General features: G+C 31.8%; 1 protein-coding gene across 3 annotated transcripts in view; it reads right to left on the bottom strand.

Moving 5' to 3' along the window:
- Nucleotides 1–14726, bottom strand: part of LOC127719954 (peroxisomal targeting signal 1 receptor-like) — a 156587-nt gene extending 141861 nt beyond the window's left edge. For 2 of the 3 annotated variants that reach the window (XR_007990567.1, XM_052226324.1), the window contains exons 1-8: nt 14612–14726; nt 8701–8812; nt 8280–8321; nt 7892–7927; nt 6737–6860; nt 6082–6271; nt 5487–5625; nt 3069–3188 (exon numbers count right to left, since the gene is read on the bottom strand). Coding sequence is in view for 2 of the 3 variants with exons in the window: in XM_052226324.1 (XP_052082284.1) it covers nt 3069–3188; nt 5487–5625; nt 6082–6271; nt 6737–6860; nt 7892–7927; nt 8280–8321; nt 8701–8796 (747 nt within the window). In the remaining variant the exon portion in view is untranslated. The remainder of the gene's footprint in view (nt 1–3068; nt 3189–5486; nt 5626–6081; nt 6272–6736; nt 6861–7891; nt 7928–8279; nt 8322–8700; nt 8813–14611) is intronic. The other variant, XM_052226325.1, reaches the window with a different exon arrangement.
- Nucleotides 14727–15035: the final 309 nt, after the last annotated feature.

Here is a 15035-nt window from a genome sequence, read left to right as displayed (position 1 = left end):
TCACCATATATTCAACTCGGGTAGCATTCCAGTTATTGAAATTTGTGTCAGATTAGAACAATGATCTAGACCTTTAGGAATGGATCTTACAATTTAATATGGAGCCATAGTATGGGACCCCTACACGGTAACAAAAAAAAAACAAACTTGAAAAGATACAACGTCAAGCGGCAAAATCTATCACCAGAAATTTCAAGTCAAGAGAGGATGGACGGGATACGTCTCTAAAATGCTTGCCTAACTGGAACTACAACAAGATCTCCAGACAAGGCGAACAAGGAGTTGAAGCCAGAAGTTAATATTTATGTAAAAAGTAGTTGAGGGGCTGATTCCCGCTATTGAACCATACTGTCATTCTATAATATTATTGCGTAAGTATTTCTGTATTGTCCTTGTTATTGGTCCATGTCTTGGTGTATTGGTCTGAGGCGAAGCCGAAGGCCAATACTGCTGGCCGAGGACCAACAATAAGGCCAATACAGAAATACATGTAATAGTATCTTAATTAATTAACTACAGTGTTACAATATTTTTTTATTTCATTTCACAAGAGATAAACATTTTTACCTTGAAGTGGAACTATCCAAATCTCAGTTTCTTTTTATAAGATGCAATATCTAATGATTTGGTGCTGTTTCCATGCATCTTCAGCTTTTTCTCATCTGATGAATTTTTCTACCCTTTCCAGTCACTATAAAGTGTTACAACTTTAATTTAGACACAACACATAAATAGTAATTGGAAAGGTACTGCCATTGCATGTGTAATGCAAATATATTTAAAAAAAAAAATAATGTAAGAGTTGAAATTGATACAACTATCCATAAGCCAATTGACCAAAGAACGAAGATTTGCGCAATTACAGAATGCATATGCCTGGTTCGGGCTTAAAAATAAAAGACCGTTTACAAAACATGAGAAGCGAAAGTGAACAGTAAAAATCGACATGATGAAATTATGAGGTCGTCAAGAAATGAACTTGTTCCCTAAACCTGAAATATTTCCATCGTCTACTTTCAAAATGCTTTTCAAATGAATGGGACCGTCTTTAACCTAAAATATATGCCATACTGAATGTTTCAGCTTGTTTATGGTGAGTAAATAAAAACTGCGTCGTACAAACAACTGTTTACTTTCAGTTTGAGTTTATCGTGACTTACGATCTAAAAACTAGAGACGTTCCGAAATCCTGTTTTGGCCGGATCAGAACTCGGCCAATACGGAAAAAAAATCTGTATTGGCCGAGTTGACATCTTATATTGCATATGCAGTTTCCATCATTTTAAGTACAATAACAGTGTAGTTAATTAATAATGATACAGTTACAGACTCTGCTGTTATAACTTTGTGAACAAAGATTCATACGCACCGCGTGGGTATAACCGTATTACTAATTTCCGATTATTAAAATCTTCGTAAATCTTGCTAAAGACCAGTTTCTATCCAATGGATATCAAAATGATTCCGATTATTACTTTTTTAATGATTGTAAAGTTGAAATGGCATGAAAGGCTGACATTATTTAGGAGAACTATTTTGTCTAGCGATTGCTGATCATTGGAGGGTAAAAAGTCCAACACCATAACAAAACGGATCTATTTATCATGTATACATACCGATTACGATTGTAAGACATGTGCATAAAAGTGAAAGCTCGAATAAATATGAAAAATATAACAAAGGGATAGCTCCAAATACCATTTAATAACAAAAAACATATGGACAGGTCAAGATATCTTTTTGGTAAATAAAATAACGTATGTAAACTGGTTCCTGTCCGACTACAACACTTTAACAAAGACTTTGTTCGAGTGTAGCGTAATACAAGCAGATTCCAGTTAGTATGTAAAATAGTAAATATGAAACCGAGTGCGGTAGGCGGAGGCATAATCAACTTCCGTTAGGTCTGGTCAATGGTATCGGAAACATGCCGCTGATAGCGTCATTTTCCAAAAACCTTGTTAGTTGTTGTCTTTGTTTATACAAGATAGGTATACCAAAACACAAATTAAATGTATTGGAAATTATAACAATTTTAACAAAAGATTACACACACTGTCTTATTTAGCTTACCCCCACTCTTATACAAAGTATTGGAATACATGAAGTAGGTGTCTAACAGACCTGGAGAGAACTCACACATTAAATGTCATCCCTATTTGAGACATGTGTAATGAAAATGTTAAAATCATTCAATGTATTTAAAAATTCAAAATATCAACAAACAGGAAGTAGATGTATGACAGATCAGAAAAGTGCTCTAACATAACAACTTGTCACTGAAAAGCTGACGAAGTCGTTCTGATCAGAATTCCCTGAGAAAAATTTGATGCAAGTATTTTTTGACAAACTAAATAGACAGACAAATGGATGTACAGATGAACAGACAAACTGACAGACAAGGAGATTTATTTATAGCCTACTCTCTTAGAGTGGCAGTAAAACAAATAATCATAAAAAATGTTTTCCAATATACCATAACCTGTAACATGTGTTATATAAAATAAAAAGAACTTTGAAAATGTTTTTAAATGTAAGTTATACTGCTAAAAACATGAAAAAAAGTGAAATCCAAAGCCAACATGGGAAAGGTAAGAAATGTGCAGATAAAAGTAAGCAGAGAGCCAGAAAAGGAGCAACAGCAGGCCATAGGGCATTGTACATAGCTTTGGTTTCAATGCTATATGCATAGTATGAAACTATATCACTCAAAATATTGACTTGGTTTTATTAACAGCTGACTCAGTTCCTTTAAGAAAAAAAAAATTTGTTTCTGATATTTGTTTCCGTAGTTTTAAGTTAATCATGTTAACTGAGAAAAGTGTAGAGTCAATGAAAGAGAGGCCTTCAATATCCCCAAAATTCATGTCAATGTCTGAAGTCTATGGACAATATCTATGACAGGTACCAATGACAGACTGTTAAGTCATTAAAACCCTTCATTTCCTTTTAAAAATTTATATAGTAAATACAATATTTGTTTACACTTTCCATCCATTTCTTGTCTTACTAGTAGAAATTTTTATTTTCAATGCTTAATTTGAAACTAGGGCCACATTGGAAAATACCTGATTTACAGAAAACTCCTGAGCCCAATCTTCAGCCTTGTCTTGTTGGGACAATTCTATCACATCATTATTCTCTATAGTAATTTCTCCATCCCCTATCCGCTTCACAAACTTCATAAACTGTTGACAAAAATTAAATGTCAAAACTTTTAAAAAAATATTTGTGAAACAGGCATGATCAAGAAAAAAACCTGATATGGATTTGAAACACCTACAACAAGAATTTTATTTTCTATTAAACAGACCTTGAAAAATTTTAAGTCATCTTAGTACATCAACCATATACTGAAATTATTGGCCAATTTGTTTAATAGGTCATATCTTAGGTAGGGCAATGAACACCCCCTTCCAAACAATTCAGGACTCGTTTTTTCATTGAGGCCGTGTGACACAATTTATATCTATGATGTAAGACGCTTCTTACTGTTATTATTGTTTAAATGTCAACTTAACAATGAAAGTAAATATTCAAATAAACAATTCACACCTAATCTTCATGCTTTAAAGGGTGTTGTCTAGTCTTGTTTCAAATTGCCCCCCCCCCCCCCCCCCCCTACAAAAAAAAATATTTATTTATACCTTATACATTCCCTTCATTTTTTCCCCTTTTTATCATATTTGTTTTAAAAGATACATTTGAGTACAGATTTTAGATGATCTTTCCAATCCTGGTAATTTCCTATTATAATAGGTCTGACAAAATATATGCAATTCTGGATATTTGTTTACACTTTCTTACATTTGTACTTATGAATTCTTTCAAAACAATCTCTACCAAAATAATGAGAAATTCATTACCCAAATATTATTTTAATATTTTCAAGCATTTATTTCTCATCCTTGTTCCTTTCAGTAATTTACCAGTTTTTATGTGTTAAATTTTATTTTATGAAAATGCTTAACTATTCAAAACTTTGATATTGTGAATGTCCAATGGTAACACCTTTCATCCACATTAAAATATAATCATTCTATTTAAACTTCAGTCATGTCACAAAAATGAAGCATTCAAATGTTAAAACCATTCTAATGTGATTATTTCCCATTATTTTGCATCATTAATAATTATAAGCATTTGAATGAATTTTTCATTATACATGTAAAAAAGGCTAAATTGTCTTTCATCTTTTAAAGTTTTTAAAAATATTTACTGAATGGAGGACAATTGATCTGTGCTTTTTAGAATCTATCTTCCATTTATTCAGTTAAAGTCTGCAATATACTATTAAGAGTAGCAATTAAATTCTTTCTCCAACTAACCAAGTAGGCAAGTCACTGCTTAAATTAAACTTACTTGCCCTTAAATAACGGACCATAATCAGATTAACTAGCACTACAGGAAAATAATTTTTGGTCTAGCTGGCCTGAGTAATATTTTCTTGCCAGGGGGCCAGTAGAATTTGCTTTATTTGACCCAAGGATGTAATTGAAATCTTTAATTCAATAAGTTAGTATGTGCTAAAGCATGTGCAGTTTTTGCAGCAGAAAGGGAGTTGAAGATAGGGTGTAATTACATGCAAAGTAAAAGTCATGCAGAATAGAACAAATAAATAATTTACTGACAAAATAATTTGCATTAAATTTCTGATTAACTGATTAAAAATAAACTGTTTATACAGAGATATGTCTCGCCTTTTTGTTATTTTGATAATAAAGCAATACTTTAACATGTAAGTTATGCAAAATATTCAAAGTCAATGAACCATAACTGAAGGTACAGGGCCAAACAATTTCAATGGCAATGAGATGTGACAATGCTAATACAACGGCATACCAAATATCATTGACCTACCACAAGTGGTTCCCCATAAAACAACCTATTCACAAACTTAATACATGTAAACTAAGTAAAAATTTCAAAGTCAATAGACCATGACTGAGAGGGCAGGGCCAAATAATCTCCATGGAAATGAGATGTGCCAATGCTAAAACAAATGCATACCAAATATCATTGACCTTCCACTAGTGGTTCCCCATAAACTGACCCAATCACAAAGTAATACTGTAAATTCAGAAATTATTGCATGCATTTATTATTGTGATTTTGTCATTTAAGACTAAAATGTGATTTTAATTTTTGCGATATTGAGAAAAATCCTGTTTAATTCATATAAAAAATTTCAAAATACAAGTTTAAATTATTGCGATTATAACCCTGTCGCATTTTTCGCAATAATAAAAACATCGCAATAATTTCTGAATTTACAGTACATTGCTGATACTGCCATCGCTGCTGCTGCCAGAAACAACATATCTATGTCTAGCTTTTTGACTCGGTCAAGACAAGACAATAACTTTATTTGCAATAGATTAAATAACCCTTATATAAATCAGCCAATCAGAAAAATATTTGACTCACAACTTTTGAAGAAAAAAACAAAAGCATTAAAACTTTGTGGATAGGTTTATTAAACTTACTTCAGAATTACTGAACTTGGGATCGTTAACAGATCCTAACAATTCCTTGGCTGTATCTGATAATTCTTTATTTTGTTCCCTTTCTGAGGAGAATTCATCCAACCATTTTGTGTCATCCAATTCTTTAAATTCTTCTTCCCTGTAATTAAATGCCTTCTCATATATTCAAATGCTTTTTTTTTTTATATCCCTTGTGAATTAAATCAGGTTGTTGTTTTACTTTTATGAATTGTTTAACCTTTTATCATACCAGTCACTTTGATAATTTTCTATACAGTATGGGTAAAGGACTTTATACAGTTACCTATAATTGTTCTTAGCTTGTCCTTTGGTCTTTATGGATCATTCCTAATTTTCTATTAATGTATTTTAAAGCTTATCTATTCATATTTTTAAATGCTATGGAGTATGAGTGAAAGGTATCTTTCTTTGTTTGAAGATGACTTATGTTGATTTGTTGATCACCAAAATACAGAGAAATTGCAGATAATTTACAGACAATTTTTACATTGGATACTTTCTTTTTATCTTAAACAAATTTCTGTCAAATTATCATGAAACAACATTATTTTAAATTAATTTTATAATTAATAACCATGGTCTAGTGTGTGCTTCTGTCTGATCTAAGTACTCCTCAGCCCATTTAAGGTTAGTAGGAGCTAAAATTTGTGTGGGTTTCTCTGATAAATATTCACTGGACCATTTCTCTGATGGACTGTCAGCTTCTGTTGTGAGGAATTCCTGAGCCCATGAGTCTGACGAAGCAAGTTCTGCTATTGCTGGAGCTGAAATGAGAAATTACAGAGATTCTTGCTTATCTAATACTGTGATTCATCATTATTTGTATCAGAGATATTTATTTTGTTGTGGATTTTGTGGGTATAGGGGAACTACAGAAATACAAGTTTCTTAAGATTTGAATGGATAATTCCTCATAACCATTAAGAAAAGCATGTTTCAAATCCTTTTCCAAATATGTATTAAATTCATCACTGATTTATTTCTCTGTCAGATGAGATCTGGCTTTATCAACAAGTAATGCCTTTATCAGATGAGACCTGGCTTTATCAACAAGAAATGCCTTTGTAAGATGAGACCTGGCTTTATCAACAAGTAATGTGTGTTTGACTTAGCAGCTGATTGACAAATTTTTCTGGTATGTTAGATGTATATTGGAATTAACAATTTTTGTGTGATTTCCGAAATTTAAATCTTTCTAATGCATATTTGAACATTTCACTGGTTTATACCTCTCTCAGGTGTGTATTTGAATTCAGATTCCTCTATTTCTCTCATTTCCTGGAGTAATCCGCCCATGTGGAATGTCTGTGGAGCCATTGTAATTCTCTGACTTGACAGAAACTCATCTACTAACTATACAAAATAACAAAGCATAATCAACTAAATAAACCAGGAACCAAAAGCTTACTACAATGTTCAGAGTTAGTGGTTTGCAGATGTGAATTCCAAGTATGACCATGATGGTAAGGATATTTTGCTCTTAGAAAAATAAACCCTGAGTAAAAAATGTAGAATTAAAAGAAAATTTAAGAATAGGTTTAACTTTTTTTTTAAATTAAACTGAAACTGTTTTTTCTCCTTTAAAAAGTACAAAAATCAATCAAAATTTGGTTGGGAGAAACATTATAAATATAAACAGACCTGCAGTCATGATTTTTTTAATTTCTATATTGATACTTATTCAAAGCAGTGAAACAAGAACACAAAATTTAAAAGTCAATAAAAGTTAATTAACTTGTGGGCAATCATTTTGTTTTCAATCTGCAGGATTTAGAGCAACTTTATTGTCTGCACACCAAAATGAAAATAATGTTATGTTATTGGTTGGATATCCATTATTCAGAACATGTTCAACCTGTTAAAATGTTTTTGCGTATGGTTTTAAAAATCTGCTGTATGAATTCATATTTACCGGTAGAAATGAGCAAAATGGAACCTTTGCCAAAAAATTACCAAAAAATGGCTCATCAAATCTGACTATTAGAATGATCAGCAAGAAGTGTACAACTACATGCTCAGAACAGCAATCAACCAAAGAACTTCCAATGGTTAAGATATGATGCAATACTGGTATATCAGAAATTTTACGTTTGTTAAATTTTCCGTTTTGTTAGTCATGTAAGTGGCAGCCAGTTAACAGCAAAATTTGACAGATGTAAACATTTCACTATCCATTTAAATGCTGTACAATGCTGTGAAAAGTGTAAAATGAACACAGCACATATCTTATTGCCCCTTCTAAGGCCCTAACCTTGAACAAAACTTGATGAGAAAATAAAACCTGATAAGCCATACTCATTGGCGGATCTAGAGGGAGGTTCCCAGGTTTAAAACACCCTTTTCAAAAAGGCTTGATCTGCCCCTGATACTTTATATTTACTTACCTCGTTTTCTGTTGACTGTCCTATTGGTCTACCATGCTGCAAAATATACTATATTTACTTCATGCCAAATATGATTTATTAATGTACTGCTCAATAAATTTAAAAACAATTTAATATCATTTTTATTTGATGAAAGCATATAAAATGAAATTTGAATTTTGGATTTGAAAAGTATAATTACTAATTCCTCTATGATATCTGTACATTATCTAATCAGATTAATTATTCTCAAAAAGCAACCAGATTTGTGTTGTCTTTTTTTCAATATTGATTGCATATATAGTCTTTTTTGTTGAGAACTTGATATGACTTTTAACTGCAAGTTTTCGAATGTAAAAGGTTTTATTCATGGCGAATGATTTAAAAACTGAACACTAGATAATACTACCATTTGCTGTGGGTGTTGGACTCTTCCATGACTGAAGTTTTCCTGTAAATAAATAATTATTATTTTTTTCTAAATATTTTACAAAGTAAAAATAAATGAAAAGCAATAAAAGGTATAGGAAAATCGAACTAATTTTTATAACTTATCAATCAAATCAAATTATATACATATGATGTAACACTTAACAAACTAAAATTGTGTTTAGTTTTAACACTGACAAAGACAGATACAAAATGTACATCTTTACTTCATTGTACAATGTATGTTCAAATTAAAGAATTTATTTCAATACATATTTATGAATCATCACTTCAACTGTTAACTATCATTTTTCCGTTTTAATTATTTATTTGCTATACAAGTAATAAGAAAATGTTGCAATACACTTTTTTTGAGAACATTCTATATTTAGCAGATATACCTGTCGTAATCCTCTATCCTGTGTGAAATGTGACGTCAATTTCATCAGTGAATTTGATCCACCACATTCCCCCTCCACCAAATTTCTCATAGCCATCTTTTCTGTTTAAAAACTGAAATTTTTTACAAATGATTTTACTAGTATAGTCATGATAGTAAGAATTAAGTACACATGGCAAAAGTCCATCTAAAATTACCATAAAAATGTTAGAAATTTCATCAAGTTATTGAAGCCTTATGTTTATAAGAGTGATGTCAACAAGTGGGTTAGTACACAGGGTTCTAAAGATATAGCGCTCCAGTATATTCTCAATCTACATGAGTTAAAGAGTCTTGATGAGCATGATAAGAGCTGTTTGAGATCTGATTCCCTTTCCTATCACTGCTAAAGTAAATATAACATGTATAAGTGTCTGTTACTAATCTCGTTATTGATTTTCATTATTTTTATCAAACATATGTGACATGTATGATGCAAGCTAGTTACTGTGGTACCGGTATATTGAATAGATTTTTTTCCCCCACATAACCATGATAACACATTTCTGGAAATTTTTTATATGCTCCCAATTGATTTTAAATTTTACTCTAAACAAATATTTCAATGTCCATTAAAATGCATTGTTATTAAAAGACCATGAAAACAAACACAGACACAGCAAGATATATAACTTCTCCCCTGAAAGTAACCTGAGAAAATAACCTAATGTATCATGGAATACAATGCATGTTAGCATGATTAGTAACTGTTGTACATTGTGCTTTTGTATGACCTTGACCTTCCTTTTTCGTTTCCTCATTGAATTCATACATCCTTTTTCCAGTTTTTTGTGTCAAAATATGATTAATAAATATGTTTAATTGAAAGTCACTTCGTTATTATTTGTTACATATATACTGTGCATGTTTAGAGCATTTTTCAAATTAACCTATTTAATGCACGAAAGGCATAAGACGTGGCTGTATATGATTTGTAATATTAATGGGTGATTACACATGTCAAGGGTTAAATGCTGACCAATAAAACTTATCTGTACTTTTCATGAATAAAATGTCAATCAAGTAACAACTACTTGATTGACATTTTATTCATGAAAAGTACAGATAAGTTTTATTGGTCAGCATTTAACCCTTGACATGTGTAATCACCCATTTCTATGACAAAATGACTCTTATTTTTAGAAAGTGTTTTTCTGATAAATGTACATTTAATTTAATGTAAATGAATTGTTGCTTTGAGATTTTTGTAAAGGTTGAAAGAAGTGAGAGCAATTTATGAGTTATTAAATAGTATTCCCTCCCCAAAAACTCTTTGAGGGGATAAATGCAAAATCTTGTTCGATGTACAGCATTTTGCCTTCCCAAGGGGGCACTTATTATTAAACGAGTGGAACTGATGAGTCAATGGAATAGATCACTTTTCGAGCTTAAAAAATATATGATAAGGTTGAAGAGATTGAGATAAAATATATCATCAGATTGTTGATTAAATCAAAAGCTTCACAGATGCAATTAAAACCAGCCATCATGGTCAGAAATAATTTAAAATATATTTTGTCAAATCTATTTTTCTACCTATGAAATAGCTTAATCATAATAGCTACAGCCTACAGGTGTATTTTTTTATCAAAAAATATATGATAGGATATGTTTTTCTGTCATTCAATATATGAACAGGTAGGGTAACTGGATCATGTAACAGCAAAAACTAATTGTAGTATTAAGTGTGGTGACCCCTACTATCATGACTACCGGTATGTCATTATTTAGGGTTAGGTTTAGGAGTTTTAGTGTTAAGAGTACATGTAAGTATGAGTTCGAATTAGTTTACCCCCTCCCCCTAACCACCACCAATTTTATGGTCATTGATTTTACTTTTTGTTTTATTCTTTCGTTGTTTACTAATCCATGGTGGTGGAGCATGACAGTGCATTAACAACTTTGGAGATGTAAGTTATGCGCTGGTCTAAACTCCTTCCATTTTTTGCTTTATGAAATGGAGGACATTTTTTAAAATATTTATAAAAAATTTTCATCAGATTTCCCATGTTCAGTCACTAATTTTAAAAACATTTTTATCACGTTTAAGTGGTATTTCAGAGAAATGAAGACCTGAACACAATAAAAAGATTTTTGGTCCTTTCTGCTAGTTTAGAAATTTTTAAAGCAAGTTCAAAATCAGGACAAGCGGTTTTCTTTATCAAACAAATAAACATCGGACTCAAACTTCTTTTAAACTGAGTTTTACTGTGCGTATTGCTATGTGTTTCTTTATTCTACATTGGCTAGAGGTATAGGGGAGGGTTGAGATCTCACAAAACATGTTTAACCCCGCCACATTTTTGCACCTGTCCCAAGTCAGGAGCCTCTGTCCTTTGTTAGTCTTGTATGTTTTTTTAATTTTAGTTCATTTATATGTTTTGGAGTTAAGTGTGACATCCATTTTCTTTGAACTGGTACACAATTTTATTTAGGGGCCAGCTGAGGACCACCTCAGGGTGCGGGATTTTCTCGCTGCGTTGAAGACCCATTGGTGGCCTTCGGCTGTTGTCTGCTCTTTGGTCGGGTTGTTGTCTCTTTGACATTTTCCCCATTTCCATTCTCAATTTTAAATTCTTTTAATCAACACCAAAACATGCTTCACACTCTTTAAAATAAGTCAGTGAACCCTTGTCGTTTTGACTAGGCACCTTATCAGTATTTTTATCAGTTAACTGCATAACTTTAAATTAACATGTCATTTTTATTAACCCCATGCTGCTTTAGTAGATACACAGCATTTGTCAATGAAATATGATCAGAGATAAAAATAGATTTCTACCTCTGAATCAGATTCTTTCAGTTTCACTTTACAAACATTTCGGAAAAACTTTCCACAAATGCATAGATTCCCATCACCAACATACATACTTAAACCTCAAGTCTTGAGGTTTAAGTATGTATGTTGGTGATGGGAATCAACGCATTTTGTCTTGAGATTTAAGTATGTATGTTGGTGAGGAATCTAGGCATTTGTGGAAAGTTTTACCGAAATGTTTGTAAAAATGTTCAACTAGTTTTACTCAAAAAATACCTTAGGAGCTTATTATTATTGCAATAACAAACATTTAAGTTACCAATCTTTTAATTGGCATAAAACAAATCATTAAATGACATTTGTATGATAATAAGTTGTATTATGACTTGCTTTGACACAACAAGCAGTGTTCCAGCTAGGTCGTTTTCACAGGGCGGTCCGCCCGCCCTTTACTGAGTGCCGCCCTGTGCCCTTTTTAAGACGCCCTGCCCTTTTTCATAAGTCCATGCCTTTATTTCCGTAATATTTTGATGAAAATACAATTATTCTACCTGTCTTCATATTTATGACAAGTTTATGACCCTCAGCTAATTAACATTTACAGCAGGTGTAATAAGTTGTGATTACAGATAATCCACTTATCGACATCGGATGGGTCATTAATCCGTTATTTAAACTTCATAATTGACCATTGTAATAATTTTTCTCATTAAATTTCAGTCAGTCAGCATTTCAATTTCAATATTTCTCAAAAGATGACAATTTGCGTTTGATGTATCCATAGATCGTCTGTTGTTAATATGTCATTTTTTTTTTAAATTGATCTTTTAAACTAGTTTTAATCCAGAAGAAAGTAAAAACAATGCTTGACTGTACCTGTCATTGAATATCTATATCCAAATTAAATTAATTAAAGCTGTAATCCATGATCACCATACATGTGATGGACTGTGAAACTCAGATCAGCATGATCAGGACATTGGGAAATTTTAATCAGGAGATTAGGACTCAGATCAGGAGGTTTTTTATCGACATAAATTTTGTCGTAAATGTAACAGTATGATGTAGAAATTGTCTTTTAAATTGTTTTTTTCTTCAATCTTCCATCCAATGTAATATGTGTTTATAGTACCTTTGTAGCCTTTATATTCAAATGATATCACATTGCTGAAAGGAATATTGAGAAGATTATGTTTCTTGCTTTGTTTTTGATAATTGATTGTTGACTGCTTGTAAATGAAGCGCTTTGACCTTTTCTTTGTGTATAGATACAAACAATAACAATAATAATGCATGGTTTATAAGCATTAAGAAAAGTTTTTTTTCTAAAAAACTTAAGCTTTAAGACTCAAACAGTGTAAAGTATTTTACTATTTTTAGCTAAATCACTGTCTATATAGATCTATATACCATTGACATATATTATTTAATAACAGAATCACTGGTCTTTGACACTTGGTCATGTAAGACTAAAAAGTACAATTGTACAAGCTGACTTGGCTGCTTTCAATAAACTTGACTCTGCACTAAATATATAAGTAATCCTGATCCTGGTAACAGTTTGTTGATTTTTAAACTCAGGATACTGTGGATTGTCTTTGAGTCAATGTTTTCTGCTGTCAGTTTGGATCTTGTTGAGCATGATGAAAATCCTTTAATGTACGCATTGGAGTGCGAAATAGTTTTTTTATTTTTTTAATGAGTTGAAAGTTAATTAAATGTTTCTTTCGGGGTTCGAAACCTTCCAATATTGGCAATAATGTTTTGACAACAACATTCCACTTTTTTATCATCAGCTGATCATTGCCGGTATTTCCCTTTAATCATCCTTTGCGTGTGCCATAGACAGAAGCCATATTAATATTCTATCACCTGAGCTGACACCTGTCTATTATGCAATCAAACTATTATCACTTGTTACATGTAGTTAACCGTTGGCCAGGTATCTACATGTGATGTGTACAGGTAATGTCAGTTACACCGGATATGTTCGGTACTCTCGGGTTTTTTCGTCTTCAATAACAAACATTTGTAAATATCGTAGTAAAAAAAAATGGTGCCTGAAAATTTTCATTCATGAAATATTTTATACACGGGATTTTTTTCTCTTCAACGGGAGGGCGGGAGGAGACCCCTGAACCGGGATTATTGTCCTCCCGTCGGGAGGTTCACATGTATGGATCACAAATTGAGGTTTTGTTTACATTTGTTGAAAGCCATGTGGCGGGAAAATTCGGAAAAACCCTTTTAACAAGAAACAGTTACATTTCATTGTTATTTATAGACAGTAATATTTTCATTTTGATTAACTGCTAAGATTATTTCATTTAAAATGAATACTTTCTTATAGTGAAACTGATAATACTCCTGCAGTTAACATAAGACAATGTTTGACATGCCCTTTTTGAAATATCAATCATCGTGCTATTTAAAGTGCCCTTTTCATGATTGGCTCCCTGCCCTTTTGAAATCCTAGCTGGAACACTGACAAGTAATGCTTTTTTCAATATATTGCAATATAAAAGTTTAAAAGTAAAAAAAAATTTAATATAGCACAATCATACAATTATAAATAATACATCACCATTTATGTGAATCAAATGAATCATATTTTATGAAATCAAGCAACGGACAATTTGCATTCAGAATCAAATATTAATTTTCTGTTTTATGTGGTGAAATTAATACAGAATTAATTCATAAATAACATGAATAATCATTTGATAATGACAACTGGAGTTTCTGTCTAAATTTAATTTGGAAGTTGGGGTGAGCATGTAAATAAACAAATATAAAAACTCCTTGTCATGAGTGGGGCAAGTTAATTAGTATGACTTTTATAATCAGCAGATTCAACTCTATTGAATAAGTGGGTGGAAGTCAATCAGCACTTGGTTAATTTGGCACCTATAGAAAGTCAAACTGACACCCATCAAAAACCATTTCCACATTTTGTAAGACATTCAGCATTCAATACTATTTTTCTCTTTTTTCTTAGTTTTTTTTTTATTGGAGATAATCCCCAACCTGCCAAAGTCTGGCAAAGAGGACTTGTATTTCATAAGTTTGTATTGAAGTTACTCATATCAGAACTTATTAATCAGTATGTATTTACATATGACTTCTTTAGCGTTCTTAAAGAAGTATAAGTGTTAACTAAGATTTTCAGAAACACAGTCCATCGTCCAATATTAGCCGAACAACATCTTTTAAGTCAAATATGACGCTTTCCGGTACGTGTGAGAAGTAGGTCTCATGCTCATAAATTTTAACCTGGTTGCTTGTTTTTGCAAAATATATTTATCAAAATGGATTAAAATTTAAGGATTTCGATGCAAGTTAAACAGTTCAGGTTATAATACACCTTATCGCTATTTGTCCGCCATTACTGGACATCACAAAAGTTCCCGTAAAATTTTGACGTCATAATAGAAAATATCTGACGCCACAATGGAAAAGTGATTGTTGTATGACGTCAAAAGTTCAAGCGGGACAGATTCTCGGGTCAAGCGGGAATAGCGATAAGGTGTATTGCTCGT

Source organism: Mytilus californianus, unplaced genomic scaffold, assembly GCF_021869535.1.
Source record: "Mytilus californianus isolate M0D057914Y unplaced genomic scaffold, xbMytCali1.0.p SCAF_11, whole genome shotgun sequence".
Taxonomy (NCBI): domain Eukaryota; kingdom Metazoa; phylum Mollusca; class Bivalvia; order Mytilida; family Mytilidae; genus Mytilus; species Mytilus californianus.
Note: the sequence above shows the minus strand (reverse complement) of the source record. Positions and strands in the feature narration are given on the sequence as shown.